Here is a 17,832-nt window from a genome sequence, read left to right as displayed (position 1 = left end):
ATAATCCAATTTAACCAAGCACTTTCTTATCCGTTGCTTGAATAAACATTGACGTAAGCCGGAAGGCTCCACGTCGATCTCTGTAATTTCTAGGAATAAGGTGTCCCAGTTATACATTGCTATAAATTGAACCGCAAATTGTGCATTACTCATTGACGGCTCATTTTTTCGTTTATGTTAGACGAACAAAACAGAACTTGTATCGCTCTTCTGTGGTGCCGCTTTACTGAGATGTTAGCTTACAAACCTTGGTTTTGCATTGAATCCTCTTCTGTTGTTATCCTGGAATTTTCTACCCGGAACTCTCAATTGCCACACGTCTTTGTTATCGCAGCATACAATCGTTACCAGTTATTGAGGACATTCAAATGTGTCTGCAATCATCGCACGTAGAAGTAGCTGCGGCAGGTACAGTTAGGTTGAACAAAGTGATCCGTTCAAGTTCTGATTTTGAATTCGTCAAGCCTATAAAAGACGTATTGTGGTGAAAGTGCAAAAGACGTACAATTTGACCTCACTTTGTCCCAAAAGTCCACAATTAAGTTCACTTCTTGTGACGTAGAAAGGTCATTTTCTGTGCTTAAGGATGTGCTGACATATAAACGGATGAGCTTAAATCAAGAAAATTTGGAGAAATTAGTTGTTGTACAATGTTTCGAAAGGAACTGAATTTTGATAGTGCATATTTTCCAGTTTATTGTGCATGTTTTCCCGTATGATCGTGCATGAATGCATGCATATTTTGAGATTTGATAGTGCATGGAAATCCGGGATCTAGTGATGACTAACATCATAACATGGGAAAATACATGAGTCAGGTTTCTTGCGAGCAGAGCGTGCTGATCGAGCAAGACGTAGGCCTAAACATCACGTTCAGAGCTAGAATGGGGAGGACAATGGAAAGCACTCTTTGAACGGGAGCGAATTCTTGAAATCTATAAAGAAGGATATTTGCAACGGCTAATTGCTGAGAAGACAGGAATACCAAGATCAACAGTAGAACGTAGTATACGAAGGTTCAAAACAACTTCGACTGTGATAAATAAATCACGAACAGGACGCCCTAGTAAGTTCACACAACGTGAAGAGAGACCCAGCCTTACGCACCATACCCCACAATTCGCATGTTTCTAGTCCTGTATTGTGAGCAGATGTAGAATCGTGAAGTGGGAAGAACATCAGTGGTTGGAGTTTCCAAAAGAATCAACTAGCAAGCCACTTAATTCTGGAAACGAGTGTTATTTATGGATGAATGTAAATTCGGCTTGTTTGATACGTCCGCAGAGCGTCGAGGAAATCCGCGGTAAAAACCTTCAGTCTACAATTAAACATAGGAGAGACCCATCATGATATCGGAGTGTACGTCGGAGGCTAGTGTATGCAACTTCTGCCGAACACCTGCAACAATTTAAAGCAGCATCTGAATCCCAGTGACGAAAAATTAGGGACTACTGCTGACTACTATGTTCAATAAGATAATGACCCGAAACATACTGCCTGGGTCGTTAAGCACTGGTCGCTTTACAATACACCTAATGTGTTGCAAACACCCCTTCAGTTGCCAGATTTAAACCCCATACAGCACTTATTGGCGGAACTAAAACAGAGACGGCAGCAAAAGAGGAGAAAGTAAAGAAACATGGAAGGGGCAAAACTAGCCCAGTCCATACCGAAAATGTTTCAGTCTGTCATTGCTGCCAAAGTAAATTCGACTGGATACTGAAGAGTTATTTGTTTTGCGAGTCAAGTGAATGTAAAGCAGAAGCGGACGAATACTTTTGCTACACTCTTGGAACAGACAGCTACAGGAGCCACTATTTTTAAACATGTTGTATTCTTATTTGATTTTTGTATATTATCACGTTGTCATTCTCAAATAAAAGGCAACTGAGTATTACGACATGGATTTCCTTGCTGTATTTCCACTACTGACTCACGCCAGAGACTGGACGGATACTTTTGCGGCTACCTGTACATGTACTGACAGTGGACAGCGGTTCGACGTACGAGCTCATCTAAAATTCAAATGTCTTTGCGAATGCATCTAATGCTACAAGAAGATGGTAATTTTAGTCATCCTGCAATGAAGTTATCATTCATTTTTTAAGAATATTTCGCCGAAAGAGACTCTTTATCCCTCAGTGTACCCTACTCAAAATATCAATTCCCATTGCAATCCCGTAAGTGTGCAGTTTCCCAGTAATTACAGTAGATTCAGAACTTGCGCAATGAACTGCAAGTGAAAGATGCGACTATGCACCAATATTATTTTGAAAATGTGCATTTTACAAGATGTATACGATACAACCAGACATATTTATGTAACAATACAAACGTTCTAGGCACTACATTTAATTAGTTGATATAATTGAGATTTTATGGTAGAATCATAGCGTGTAAAGTGCAACGCCAGTTGGAATATTCGTCGTTTACGTCGCTACAATTCTAAGATTTACTCACTTACATGTTGTAAAGTTTAATATTATTCTTTGACTTTGCGTTGGACACTTTAATCCCCCAGTAAAAAAAATACTTCAATCCCCGAAGGAATAATATTTAAAACGACATTGTGGATCAAAATGTAAATGTTTTAGAACATTTCTGGCAATAATTTAAAGGTTGTTGCTTCTGCTCCCTACAATATGTCCATTGTAAATTCCACCTCCTCACGAAAATCAACATTTTCCATTTTTTCATGAAACAAATTGATATTTATATTAATGATCCTTGGCTGAATGGTCAGCGTTGAGGCCTTCGGTTCAGAGGGTCCCGGGTTCGATTCCCGGCCGGATCAGGGAATTTAATCACGTGTTCTTCTGTCTCGGGGACTGGTTGTTTGTGTTTGTCCCAACACATTCCACTTCATATTTAGACAAAACACCACAATGCCAACCGCCACAGAAACACGCAATAGTGATTACATCCCTCCACAAAGGGTTGGCGTCAGGAAGGGCATCCGGCCGTAAAACAGGGCCAAATCCACATATGTGACACAATAGCACCCGCGACCCCACAAAGTTTGGGAAAAGCGGTAGAATAAGAAAAAGAAAGAAAGATTAATGATTATTACTTATTTACAAATAAGTGGATCAGAGGTACTGTGTCGGCTTCCGGATCCGAAGATAGTGTGTTCAAACCCGGCGGAGTTAGTCGGACTTTTAATGGACGGAAAATAGTCCATTAGACACTCCATGTCATACGATATCGGGATGTAAAAGATATCTGATGATGATCAACCGCAGATCATCCAAACGAGATCCGATTTATTCTGCCATCTAGAACGTCCAAATTGAGGCGAAGGTAGTCTAAATGGCATCACTTACAATATGCTTTACGTCGCTGCGCCACAGGCAGGTCTTGGGGCGACGATGGGATAGGTAAGGGCTAGGAGTAGAAAGGAAGCGACCGTGGCCTTAATTATGGTACGGCCCCGTCATTTGTCTGGTGTGAAAATGGGAAACCACGGAAAACTATCTTTAGGGCTGCCGACAGTGGGTTGCAAACCCACTATCTCCCGAATGCAAGCTGATAGCTACGTGACCCTAACCGCACGGCCAACTCACTCGGAGCTTAGTCTTATTTTCCTAAATCTAATAACTTCTCGGTATTTGACATTAATGAACTGACGGCGAGAGAACACCGCGGGCTCCATGAGAGGAAGGGTCCCGGTAGGCCAGCACGCCCCTACACCGGGTTCGATTCCCGACTGGGTAGAGATTCGAGCCACCTTTGGTGTATTCCTCCTGTAGGGGGCTGTTGTCAGGATGGGCATCCGGCTGTAAAACTGAGCCAACTCCGCACGAAGTACCCACTCCAAGAAATCAGGAAATAGCCAGAAAGAACCAGTAGAAATAATTTACAAGCAAGAAATGCATATAATGATTATTACTTTTAAAAAAGTTTTACGTCGCACCGACACAGATAGGTCTTACGGCGACGTTAGGACAGGAAAGGCCCAGGAGTGGGAAGGAAACGGCCGTGGTCTTAATTAAGGCGCAGCCCCAGCATTTGCCTGGTGTGAAAACGGGAAAACGCGGAAAACCATCTTCAGGACTGCCGACAGCGGGATTCGAACCCTCTATCTCCCGGATGCAAGCTCACACCGCGCGCCCCTAACCGCACGGCCAACTCGCCCCGTATAGAAAGATGTTAATATGGCCTGTAAATATTGTAACATTTAATTGTAAATCCGAAGTCATTGGTACCGTGGTGTTGTTTATCATTTAGGCCTATGTATAAAATAAATAAATACACCCAATTGAATATTTTGTTTTCTCAACCAAGGCCCGCCTGATAAAGTGCCAAGTCTGACACCGCGGTTAGCCGATTCGAGTCCCGTAGGTGAAAACATTCTCAAGATCAGAATGTTGGCCAGCAGGGTAGGAGAGGTGGTGGTTTACAATTTCTAATCGCTAGATTGCACGCCAAAAGCCTGGACTCAATTCCAAACTTCTGTGCATTGTTTATATGGTGGTAGGGCATACGGCGTTGTTGAAAGTGATTCGTCCGTTGGATGGGGAAGGGAGTAGACCCCTCGGTGCTATTTGACAGGAGTAGTCTATGTGCCGGCTCCAGTTTTCACCCTCTCCCTTCTTACTATCACATATCACGACATTAATTTCATCTCATCTGATGAGATTCACGTCAGGAAGAGCATCCGGTCGTAAAAACTCGCTACGAAGTTCATGCCCGACCTCGCAGTGAAATGGGACAAGGATTGGACACCCACACATTTAGTTTTCTGAACCACATTGTGCTCAAAACATATTTCCAGCTTATTAAGTTTTGTTAGGTACATTTAGTCGATGCAGAAGAAATGTCAAGTAGGTACAAAACAAAAATGGCCATCCGGACACCATTGTTAATGAAAGGATCCTTTTCAACATAACAAATATGACCCAGAACACCTTAGCTCAATCGAAAAGTTGTACAACTAAAGTTGAATATGTATTTAATAAATAAATAGTTTTTAGTAACTGTTGCTAAAATACCGATACTCGTGGCAATATTTCTAATACAACAGATGCCATTTTATTCATATATAAAATAAAATGAAAAATCCACAGCCTGTTTCCAGTCATTCGACCGGGTCACGAATGGAATTAAGCTCCCATCAAGCGGCGAGTATAGGAATTGTGCCGGCTGTCGAAGCCTATCGCACTCCTCTGAGGCAATGATTAATGACTCACAAATGAAATTATGATATTGGAGAGTGTTGCTGGAATGAAACAATATGACAGGAAAAACCGGAGTACCCAGATAAAAACTTGTCCCGCCTCCGCTTTGTCCAGCACAAATCTCACATGGAGTGACCGGGATTTGAACCGCGGAACCCGGCGGTGAGAGATCGGTACGCTACCGCCTGAGCCACGGAGGCTGATACAGAAAATAAATTCATAAAATATAAAATGCATAAGGGAATGAAAAATTGCAGATATCAAGGGATCAAACTGAGCTTTATGCTTTCGGGAGATCAAATAATTTCTTCCTCAAACGTAAGGCTCAACTTTACAGGGAGCTGATCGCTGACGACATTTTGAGCAAAAAGTATCATATGAAACTGTGTCCTTTTCTCAATATTTGCAGTTGCAATAATATAAAAATCGTTAGCAAAACATTCTTGTAGATTCTCTTTCGATGGAAGAGTAAAAAATATTAAATGAACTCTTTGACAAATAATCCTTTAACAAATGGACTTGTCTTCTGAAGCTCAACGTGTGTTTTGAATTCTGCTTCATAATATTGTCGTTAAAAATGCTTAACATTTCTGTACGAAGCAAGTAAGGAATTCAGCACATATTCTGAGCTACAGAATACGAGCCAATTTAATGTAGGATTCTTTGCGAAGAGTTCATTTAACTTTATTTCATTAAAAATCCTTGCATGACACTAAAAACAATTTACAAGAATTAACATCTCAGCATGAATCAGCAGAACATCTATTTCTTATATCTGAGCATTTCACATTTATGTGCGGAAACATCCTCTCGGCAAAAGCATCAGAGATGTGTTCGAATAATAATAATAGTCCGCCTCTGTGGTGTAGTGGTTAGCGTGATTAGCTGCCACCCCCGGAGGTCCGGGTTCGATTCCCGGCTCTGCCACGAAATTTGAACAGTGGTGCGAGGGCTGGAACGGGGTCCAACTCAGCCTCGGGAGGTCAACTGAGTAGAGATGGGTTCGATTCCCACCTCAGCCATCCTGGAAGTGGTTTTCCGTGGTTTCCCACTTCTCCTCCAGGCGAATGCCGGGATGGTACCTAACTTAAGGCCACGGCCGCTTCCTTCACTCGTCCTTGCCTATCCCTTCCAATCTTCCCATCCCTCCACAAGGCCCCTGTTCATCATAACAGGTGAGGCCGCCTGGGCGAGGTACTGGTCATTCTCCCCAGTTGTATCCTCCGACCCAAAGTCTGAAGCTCCAGGACACTGCCCTTGAGGCGGTAGAGATGGGATCCCCCGCTGAGGCCGAGGGAAAAATCGACCCTGGAGGATAAACAGATTAATAATAATAATAATAATAATAATAATAATAATAATAACAATAATAATAATAATAATCAGTCAATCATCACTGATCTGCGAAGAACAAAAACAAGAACAATTATATCCTGTTTGAAAGAAAAAAAGCCGTTGGTATTTATCAGAGGTGGAAACATTGCCATGTAGTAGAATTTGGTTAAAATGACATTCAGGGGGCCTGAAAAATTCTGTTGTTATAAACGATTATAGTTATAACCGAGACTTATACTATCACACGTGTGAGGTGGAAAATGATAGAGCTCAGAACTTAATTGGGCTTATTTAGATTTACGTTACGTAGGCCTACTGTACTTCTAGGCCTGACATTAAAGTGGAAAATCAACTCAAGTACAACATAATACACAGTTGCAATTGATGCTTTCAGGCCCTGTACTTCCTCTGATGACACAGAGCACAATTCTCTGCGAAACGTAAAGAATCTCACCTTATTTTCTTGACACGGCATAAGCCCAAAAGCCTATACAGTATCATGTCTATAATACACAATCTTCAACATCATAATAATTATTATTATTTATTCAACTTCATAAAAAGGACCGGGGGGGGGGGGAGAGGGGCGGAAGGAGAGCTTGCCTGCAGCGATTTCCAAAGGTCATTGACAGAACGGGGATTTGTCTAACCGCCAACTTCAACCCCGACTTACGAATGTTCAGCAGACAAGACATGGACATTTTGGTTCTTATAAAATCCTTATCCAAATTGCTGTTTAAAATTACGTTATAATACAAGGTGGACGCTTATGTTTATCGTTTTAAGCAAGGCTGAAAAATACTCTCTTTATAAGGATTATGCTGGTACCACGGAATACCTGAAGCCATGTGCGAAATACGTGACAACTGCCGTCCCGAAAATGAATCGCCCGGGATATGGGACACTTAGCACGAATACTGTACTGTCCTGTGAAATCTGGCAACCCTGTAAGTACACATTGACAAACAACAGAGTACATGCAAGAAATGTAAATAAGAATTTGTTACTTACGAATCCATATCCTCTGCTTTTCCCCGTCTGTCTGTCAGTGATGACAACTGCTTCTTCAATGTCTCCATACACTGCGAAATGTTCCCTGAGAGATTTATCTGTAGTGTGATAGGGCAATCCTCCGACGAAGAGCTTGGTCCACGTGGTATCTTTCTGCTGAACCCCTGCTGCGGCTGCCGCTGCAGCCCCCGCCGCCAGTCCTAAGCCCCCTACGCCTCCTAGGCCTGCGGTCACAAGGCCATCTGCGCCACCCAGCACAGCCGCCGCATCGGCACCGGCCGCTAAACTCGCCCCAGGCATCAACATGGTAGACAGAATGGTGATGCTTTTTGAATGAACTTCTTTGGGGAAAATATCACGAATATGTGGGTGTGTGGATGGTGTTCACTGAATGCTCTTCAAGTTTGTGGTTATGATACTTCTGCAAATCGTAAGTCTTGAAACTTGATTCTTAAGGATAATTGTATAAATGTTTATATAATCAGCTAACAACAATACTGACTGAACGCAAACTGTTCTTCGTAACAATGAATCGTAATTACTCAACAGCTGAGGTTATGTTCCTGCGTAGCGATTCCACGTGGACGTAGAGTTGTTAATATTACACCTCAATGCAGCAGACGACTATTTTTATTACTCGAATGTTCAATAATGCCTCCTTAGATGTGTTAAACCGAAACACATGTAATAATCAAGTAAAGTAAATGTTTATCCACCGTTTTAAAAACGTTCTATTTATGGCTACTTCACCGGCATCAGATTTCATCCAAACACTGATTCTTGTTTGACTCTTTCTAAACAGTTATCACCAAAGCGAACTCTTTTTATGTCTTATTTTTCACAGTATATCACTGAACAAACAATTTTATAAGTCCTCTTATTGCACAAAATGTGTACGTATTTATAGGTTATACAAAAGTATATCGGTAACTTCTTCAAATATAACAACAGGTACAGTTTTTTGATGATACCCAAAACAATATACTCAAATGTAGATATAGTATTTACAAAAGAAGTAACGTATAAGAATTAGCTCTAAAACAAGCTAATAATGTATATGATTCAGTTCTGAGACCGTATTACTTACAATAACAGTATCACTTTTTACGCACAACCCTTGAGTAGAATATAAAATCTGAAATTCTTCGCTATTCTTCAAAAGAAAAGAACTTTTAATAACACTGTCTTGAATAAGTTTCACTTGCGAATTCATGTACGTTGCCTGCCAATAAATCGCATCACACCAAACTCTTTTCAATCTCCTGTATCAGTATTGGGAGGGTACTTATTCACAGATGGTGGCGAACTATTTACGAATACTTTTCCTATTGTTATGTCCCGGTTTAGAACATTGTTGTTTCAGCGATTCTGTCCTTCCTCGCTTGTGCGTGCTTTACTGCTGATGTTATTCTCATGCACCTTCTACGAGTACTGAAGTCCGCTAGTCGTTGAGGCCGCCGCCACCGTCACCACCACACGTTCGCTTCAAATCTATATTTAGTGGTTCCCCCCGCAGTCACCACACTTCTACTACGACTACTTCTTCACTTGCAGCTGTTCGAAATTTAAAATCCTTTCGGAAGAAAGAAGACGGAGAGAGAAAGAGAGAAAAAAATATGACAAACAAAAAAGAGGGGGCGTAAAAATAAAATAAGTGAGATAGCCAACTGAGACAGAACTCACTAACCAAGCACCACCACTACAGCTGTACCACTCGCACTTACAAGCTGAATATAATGTTTCCCGCGATTTCTTATCCGTCACTGTCACCACAACTGATATTGAAATTATTGCTTCTTTATTTCCACGCTCCGTTGTCCCATTATGTTACACAGATCACTTTGAACACGGCAGTTTAGGAACTCACGCGTACGATTCGTTCGACAGCCCCTCGCGGTGTATGTTCTGTGCAGGTTTTCTGGCCTACACAATACGTATATAATGCCTGCGTGCTCGCTTGCTTGCCTTCCTGCCCTCGTCCCCTTCCCCCTCCGCTCATAGACCCTTCTTTGCGCACATGGTTCCGGAGCTGCAGGCTAGCCAACCGCCACAAAAACACGCTATATTCCCATGCAGAGAACACCTATCATCAGAGCATGAGTACCGTACCGCTGCATAATTAAATTCCTTCATTCAAGAATGATGATAAACTTTTATCTTAATCTCGAGAATACATACTGTGTATACTTCATATAGGCGGTCTGAGCTGGCTTTATTAACCTACGCTGGGGAGTTCGACCCTAGCTCAGACCAGTGGTACTGAAAGATGTTCACATATGCTAGCCTCCTACCGATACTTAAAAGAACTCCTGCAGAACGGAATTCTGGCACTTCGGCGTCTCCGAAAACTGTTAACTGTTCTTGACGTTCGGATATTGCGAACAAAGATACCAGAATTCCATTTGACTCGTCAGATTTTCTTCCACACACAGTGGATTTTTGTTTCGCGGTTTCTACATGCTGCGATATATAGCACGTTTTTCCGTATTCACCGACGTTTTACACACTTTACAGAAGTGACCCGTTAGTTTCTCATCGCCGAAATATTTAACGAATTCATTTAGTTGTCTTTTTTTCTTCTTTTTTTGCTAGTTGCTTTACGTCGCACCGACACAGATAGGTCTTATGGCGACGATGGGAAGGTCTAGGAGTGGAAAGGAAGCTGCCGTGGCCTTAATTAAGGTACGGCACCAGCATTTGCCTGGTGTGAAAATGGGAAACCACGGAAAACCATTTTCAGGGCTGCCGACAGTGGGGTTCGAGCCTACTATCTCCCGAATACTGGATATTGGCCGCACTTCAGCAACTGCAGCTATCGAGCTCGGTAGTTCAGTCTTTAACGTTGCCAGTTCTTTAGGCATGATGATTAATAGACTACCATGTAAATATCAAGAAGAAACTTTTGAACGCTATCGCACAATGTGCAGAAAAAGCGCTGGAAGAAAAGTTTGAAATTTTATTTTATTGAGATTTTACTGTTGTCCTTGATTACAGGACGTGAGAAAATATATGCTGTATTTTATCTGTTTCCCGAAATTCTTATGAATGAAGGTTATTTAAATCGTCCGTTCTTTCTGACAAAAATGGGGATAAAGACGCAGATACTAACTTCTGTAAGACGGAACACAGGTCAACGACACTCGACCGCCTCTTCGAATATGACAGTGCAAACAGAGCTTCAAGAACAGAGAAGTCCCATTTTTCTGCATGAGGGTATGTCGCGTAATTTCGAATGTTTATTTCGTAATTTAAAAAAAAAAAGACAAGAAGGCATTTATAGGTATTATACCCTGAAATAGATAAACATAAGTAAAATTATATTTTGTGTATACAACTCTAAAGGGGCTGCCTGGCCGAGGCGGTAAAGGCGTGCTCGGTTCGCCCGGAAGGACGTGGGTTTCAATTTAAGAAACGAGATTTCCACTTCCGGAGGTGCATATGGCCCTGAGGTTCACTTAGCCTACATCAAAAATGAGTACCAGGTTAATTCCTGGGGGCAAAGGCGGCCGGGCGTAGAGCTAACCACTCTACCCCATCACGTGCCGCGGTTAACAGTGGTGGAAGCCTTTACCTTCCACTCCTCCAAGGGCCTTCATGGCCTGAATGGAGGTGTCTTCTTTGTATACAACTGTAAAGTCCTGAACTGAAGTTATACTGAATCGTTTGCATTAGATTAGGTACGTATGTGATTATACCTATACTGAGAGGGAAGTAAATGCAGCGTGGTGACAAAAAAATGTATGCTACGACTGAAATACTCCAGAAAAGTTCATTCATGCTCTGGTAGTGACGGTGGAGATAATTATTATCTCAAGGAGCAAAGCATTAAGCGTTTAAGCCCCCGTGGCATAAATCGTAGTAGGGGAATGATGAGCTTCAACCTCTAGAAGAATGCAGGCTGTGGGGAGTTAAATGCGGGAGCTAGAATCAGGACTGGATTTACACTATCTTGTCGCCGCCCATAGACAAAACTGGTTTTGCTGCTCCCTGTCACGTAAAAAAAAAAAAAAAAAAAAAAAAAATCACTTCTCTACTATTAATAGCATGCAGCGGCAAGGGGCTATGAATTTCCGTGAATGATTGTTACATAATATAAGGCCCGCAAAATATAGGAAAGTGATACGACATACAGTAAATATGTTGTGTATGTGTGTGGTTTTTTTTTTTTTTTTTAGCCCTTGTCCCGTTTTCTACGGGGTCCGGTATGAACTGAGATGAATCTTCATAGTTTTTATGATCGGATGCCCTTCCTGATGTCAACCTCATCGGAGGAGTTTCAATGACATAAAATGAATCACGTGATGTATGACAGTAGGAAGGGAGAGGGTAAAACCCGATCCCGGCACGTAGCCTAAACCTGTCGAATAGCATCAAGGAGTCAGCTCAAAGCGTAACGTCTCCATCCGACAGACGAATCACTACCAACAACGTCATACGCCCTCACTCCATATGAGCACTGCGGAGAGGTTTGGAATTGAATCCATGCTTTTGGCACGCAATCTAGTGATTAGAAATTGTATACCATCACCTCTCTTACCCTACCAACTAATATTCGGATGGTGATTTTTTTTTTACCAACGGGACTCGAACCGGAAAACAACGGTGCCTTGCCATGTAGACTTAGCGCCGTAACGATCATAGCCATTCAGGCGGGCAAATAAATAAATAAATAAATAAATAAATAAATAAATAAATAAATAAAATGCAGCTATTTCTTCAACGACCTTTCAGTTACTGAAGATTTTGAGAGATCCCAGGGTGGCAGAATATTGACCCGCAATAGTTCTTTGACGTGCTACAAGCCAACGAGATATGAGTGGATGGTTTCCTAGTTTCCCTTTCTCTCAGTCAACGACATATTGTTATATTTATACACACTTGATTACTATTGACCTCAATCGGGATCGAACCCTTTATGTTACGAGAAGAGCAACAACTATTGGTGATGATTATTGTTTTAAGAGGAAGTATAGCTAACTAACCATCCTCTATTAAAACTAATCAGAAGGAAAAATCGAGCGAGTTGGCCGTGCGGTTAGGGGCGCGCAGCTGTGAGCTTGAATTCAGGAGATCGTGGGTTTGAACCCCACTATCGGCAGCCCTGAAGATGGTTTTCCATTTTCACACCAGGGAAATGCTGGGGCTGTACATTACTTAAGGCCACGGCCGCTTCCTTCCCACTCCTCGCCCTTCCCTATCCGATCGTCGCCATAAGACCTAGTATACCTGTGTTGGCGACGTAAAGCAATTTTTTTTTAAATCAGAGGGAAAATGGAAAGGGTCCGACACTTCGAAAAATAAAGATATCGGAAAAAAGAAAGACAAGGGCCACGAAGGGCGTAAAAATGAAAGACTCCCTAGGATTCACAAACCTAATACCGCCGGGGTCGGAAAAGAACAAGAGCTGACCAAGGCAGGTCGGATACGATAGATGAAAGAGGGGATTCTGGCGCAAGTGGAAGCAATGCCAGGACTCAGCTAAGGACCTTGTGTTCGCCAACCGACGCTCCTAGGTTAAGAGCCCCTGAAGCCACTTTTAAAAAGGTCCGCTCCCACCTAGTGGAATCGAATCGAACCGAACAGTCGAAATTTCCGCTCGGCCGCTCACATCTAGCAGCCAGCAGCGGAATAGAATCGAACGGGATTCTACGCGGGAAATATAAGGCACGCAATGGACAGTTTAATAGCGCTAGCACTTTTGTGTGAAGAGGCGGAAAATGAAGATAATGAGAGGAAAAGAGATCGGAGAAGATTCTGGGTACATGAAATTAATTTAACAAGAGAGCCGAAAGGAGAGTATGCAACTTTATTTGAATATTTATTGCGCGATGAAGCTAAGTTTCGGCAGTACTTCAGAATGAGTGTGTTGAAATTTCAACAACTATTTCAGATGGCAGAACCACATTTAACGAAACAGTTTACAAGATTTCGTGCACCAGTACCTCCTCTTCTGAGAATGATCGTCTGCTTGAGGTAAGTTGTAAAATTTTTAAGCCAAAACCGAATATATATATACATATATATCATAATGTATGATAATGACAATTATGTGGGTAGGCCTATGTTTAGACACTTCGTTATCAATCCTGTTGAGTGTTTCCGGCAAGTGAGCTTGTTGTGGGCAAGTTTTATTACAAATTATTGACGAAATTCTAGCGAGCTGTTACGGAGAATGTTAATTTCTCCATAGCAGTACCGATATTATTTTAACGTCAACTCGAACGTGAAGCCTAACCAGTCGTCAGCTGACTGGGAAATTTGATAGCAATAGAAGTAAATAAAAGCAATAATTGTTATATAATTACTGCAGTAGAAATGCAAACTAGCTCCATCACTTCACCGTGAAATAATCATCGCATGCATCTCTACCGGTACCTACCTTGTAGAAATTTACTGGAAAGAGCAAGCTGGCGTAATCCCGCCGTGATCTTCTAATTTTACTTATTTGTTCTATTCCCTGTCGAATAAGAGTTTTGTGAAGTTCGAAAGCTACTCGGTGTGAACTTATAAGATAAATGACTTATCCTTATTCATATATTCGTTATTAATGGCTACAAATAGGTTTTTCTGCTGCATTCAAACTTTGAGTTTTAGGCCTAAATTCTAATAACAGCCTATATCGAAATAAAATCTTGATCATGACCTTTTAGAGCATTATAAAACTTTGCATTTGTTATTCTGGCTACTGACAACCTATAGCTATTCTGTTCTACTTTTTTGAATTCCTACAACACAGCAAATTTAAATTAGTGTGGTGCTTTCCAAGTATTAGTGGGCTATTATGTTCTGTAAAATTAGGACTATAGATTGTAAGAGTGGAACTTGAACTCACATAAAAATATCAAAGGAAATTTGTTCAAACTTAAAAAAAAGAATAAGGAACGTAAAATACTTTCAACACCAACAACTGAATTACCCCCAGAATATCAGAAAAAGTTGAATGAGAGAAAATTGTTCATTTCATACTAGGCCTATTGGTAGACAGATAGGAATAGTCCTGCATAGAATCCTCATTAGAATAATAATTTAAATCCTCTAAGTTTATAGCATTAGGCTTGACAGCAGCTTTATTAAACATTATTAAATTTAAATTTGCTGTCCTGTGGAAAATCAAAAGTCAAACAGTATAGCTGTAGGGTGTCAGTAGCCAGAATAACAAATGAAAGGTTTTATAATGCTTTAAAAGGTCATGATCAAGATTTTATTATAATATAGGCTGTAGGCCTAATTAGAATTTAGGCCTAAAACTCAAAGCTTGAATTACTTAAATTTAAATTTTCACCGAATAACTAGGGCTACTAATTTTTAATTGCACTCTGGTTGTACCTGATAATGAAGGTGCCCCAAGTCCTTATTGGAACTAAAACAAATTTTATTTTGTTTTTAGTTCTTGTTTGAGGTTGTTCCCAATAAGTTGGCCTACTAATTGTTAACCTAATTTGAATGATATTTGTACCAGTAGTATTAACATGGTTGATGAAAGTAGATTTGTCTCCAGTACCTATGTTAAAACATTATTAATGGGAGACCTTGTAATAAATATACAGGCAGGTCTCTTAGCAAACTTTTTACAACCTGTCAGTAAGATATTTTCTAATTTCTTGATTCATTGGGACCAGGTCATATGAGTTATAGGAAGCAGTTGATATTAATTTTGAATAACTCGTAACAGGTCGAAGGTAGATACCACTACAGAGAGATTAAAAGTAGCATTCATTGATAACACATGTGATATACAGGAAGGTTTCTTGGAATACACCATAATATGAGGGACTAATGTATATTTTAAGAAAAAGTTTACCCAGTTTTGAAGTTTCTGAGAATAATTACTTGAGGTAAGCTGCAATAATTTTAAATTTAATAAAAACAGTAATTGAATCTTAAAATAATCTATTTTATTACAACTTATAGCAGTGAACAGAACAACAACAAAATCATGTACTTTTTGTACTCTTCATTGATAACCCTGTCGGTTGACTGCTTCCATCTCAGCATCTGTCACAGCTTCTAGTACCCTTCTCTTCGTAGCAATTTGAAGGTCCAGAGGCAAAGATTTTACAGTCTCTGCCATACTTAAAAAGAAGTGTGTTATTGCATCAGTTTTGTTTGTTTCAAGAGGGTTCACCTTTTCCAGATAATTAGACAAAACTGTAGCTACAGATGTGGATGGAGGTGTCTGGGATCGTTTCCTTTTAAAACCAGAATGCACTGTTTTTGTTGATGGTGAGTTTGTTGCCTGTGAAGTAGATGGTTTTTCTTGTGTGAACTGGTTAGGATCTGCAGCACAAGTTCCTTCAGTGGTTTCTGGCTCAATATACACTACAGACTCAGGTGTTACAGGTTCGGTTGATATAATGGTGTCATTGTCATTCAAAAGAAAATATTGAGTTGGTTCTATTATTAAATTCTGGGATGTGTTTTCTGTGGAAATATTGGATAACTGTGGGGAAATTGGTGCAAGGTATGGCTTCAAGAATGACAGCTCATTCTGAAATCTCCAGTCTTTTTTTACCCCTCCCTGACTTCCACTTTTCTCTTTCTTGATCAGAGATTTCCTGTAGCATTCTCTCAAACGCTTCCAGGATTCTTTACATTCAGTTGCTGGAAAAGAAAACAGGCCCATAAGTACCATAATTTAAATTTGTAACATAAATACTATATAAGGCAAAATATAGTGAACTGTTCTCTATTTTGTTTCAGGTTCCTTGCTACAGGGGATAGCTTGCGAACAATTTCGTTCAGCTACAGGTTAGGACATTCCACAGTCGTCAAAATTGTTAATGAAACATGTGAAATTTTATCGAACATTCTTCATCCTATATACATGCCAAAACCGACTGAAGAAAAATGGAAAAGTGTTGAGAAGGGATTTCAAGAACGATGGCACTTCCCAAACTGTATAGGTTCCATTGATGGGAAACATGTCATCATACAAGCACCAAATAAAAGTGGTTCTTTGTTTTATAATTACAAGGGCACATTTTCTATTGTTCTTTTGGCATTGGTGGACTCGAACTATAAATTCATAGCCGTGGATATTGGAGCATTTGGTTCTAATAGTGATGGAGGAATTTTTCAAAATTCAAATTTAGGAAAAGCGCTGGAAACAAAAAACTTGAATATTCCGGAAAAGAAAAATCTACCTGGTACGGATATCCATTTACCCCATGTTATTGTAGGGGATGAAGCATTCCCCTTAAAGACTTATTTGATGCGACCTTACTCCAAAGCTCAATTAAATGGCAACAAAGAAAAGAAAATATTTAATTACAGACTCAGTAGAGCGCGAAATGTAGTAGAGAACACATTCGGAATAATGGCTCAAAAGTTTAGACTGTATCAAAGACGTTTGCAGCAAACTCCTCAACATGTAAAGAACATAGTTTTCACAACTTGTGTACTGCACAATTTCTTGAGAGACGATGTAATTTCGTTCGTTGAAGAGGAATCGTTAAATTCAACTTCAGCAGCTCTGCAGCGGTTGCATTTTACAGGAGGAAATGCTACTTCTGTTGCAATGGGAGTACGTGATGAATTTAAAACTTATTTTAATGCAGTAGGTTGCGTACCATGGCAAAACGACATCATTAATAGAGGTAGACTGAACACAAATTAAAATCTGTGAAGTGTTTGTTGTCCGCAGCAAAATGTAGGACTTATGAAATTGTTCAATGTAAATATATATTTTTTATTGTAAATACTGTAAATATAATAAATATAGGCCTAAGTGATGTCAATTATCGTACTAGTATACTATATGTGTACTTCAACATGATACAATTTTATAGTAAGGTCAACAACAATTATGAAATAACTTGTATATAATCTTTCTAACCTGTTTGATTTTTTATTTCCTTGCTTATTTCCTCCCAGGCATTGTCTCTTACGTTGTTGTTACAGTAGTGCTTGTGGGACTTGTCATAAAGAAAACTGTATTTCTGAACTAAACTGATCAGCTTTTCTGTGTCCATTATTATAAATAAAGCAAATTAACTATCGCAAATTAAAACGTCTCATCAATCTGTAGGAAACAGCTGACTTCCACCTGATACACATTTGCCGCCAAATCCCCGACCGAAAGATGCCGATCGTTTACGAAGTTGCACGAATGTTGATAATTCTGTTCGATTCCGCTCCGCTAGTCGAAAAATATTCTTGGCAGAGAATCCTGTTCCGTTCGGTTCGATTCGATTCGACTCGTGGCGATCGCCATCTCTATCTCCCATTTAAACACACGTTAAAAAAAAATTCTGTTCGGCTCGATTCGATTCCATTCCACTAGGTGGGAGCGGGCCTTTTTAGTCGCCTC

The 17,832-nt window shown here is 40.3% G+C and overlaps 2 protein-coding genes across 8 annotated transcripts in view; one reads left to right on the top strand and one right to left on the bottom strand.

Annotated features, from left to right (window-relative positions):
• The window catches only part of LOC136882126 (RNA-binding protein 24-A), a 410,943-nt gene extending 401,512 nt beyond the window's left edge, over nt 1–9,431 (bottom strand). For all 7 annotated transcript variants that reach the window (XM_067154649.2, XM_067154651.2, XM_067154652.2 and 4 more), the window contains exon 1: nt 7,524–9,431. In XM_067154649.2, coding sequence (XP_067010750.1) covers nt 7,524–7,829 — 306 coding nt within the window. In that variant the 5' untranslated portion in view covers nt 7,830–9,431. The remainder of the gene's footprint in view (nt 1–7,523) is intronic.
• A 3,767-nt stretch (nt 9,432–13,198) lies between these two features.
• On the top strand, nt 13,199–17,578 carry LOC137502399 (uncharacterized). Its single transcript, XM_068229470.1, has 2 exons — nt 13,199–13,496; nt 16,224–17,578. Exons 1-2 carry the CDS (start codon nt 13,381–13,383, stop codon nt 17,137–17,139), a joined length of 1,032 nt encoding a protein of 343 aa, XP_068085571.1. The 5' UTR covers nt 13,199–13,380; the 3' UTR covers nt 17,140–17,578.
• Nucleotides 17,579–17,832: the final 254 nt, after the last annotated feature.

This window comes from Anabrus simplex, chromosome 10 (genome assembly GCF_040414725.1).
Source record: "Anabrus simplex isolate iqAnaSimp1 chromosome 10, ASM4041472v1, whole genome shotgun sequence".
NCBI lineage: Eukaryota > Metazoa > Arthropoda > Insecta > Orthoptera > Tettigoniidae > Anabrus > Anabrus simplex.
Note: the sequence above shows the minus strand (reverse complement) of the source record. Positions and strands in the feature narration are given on the sequence as shown.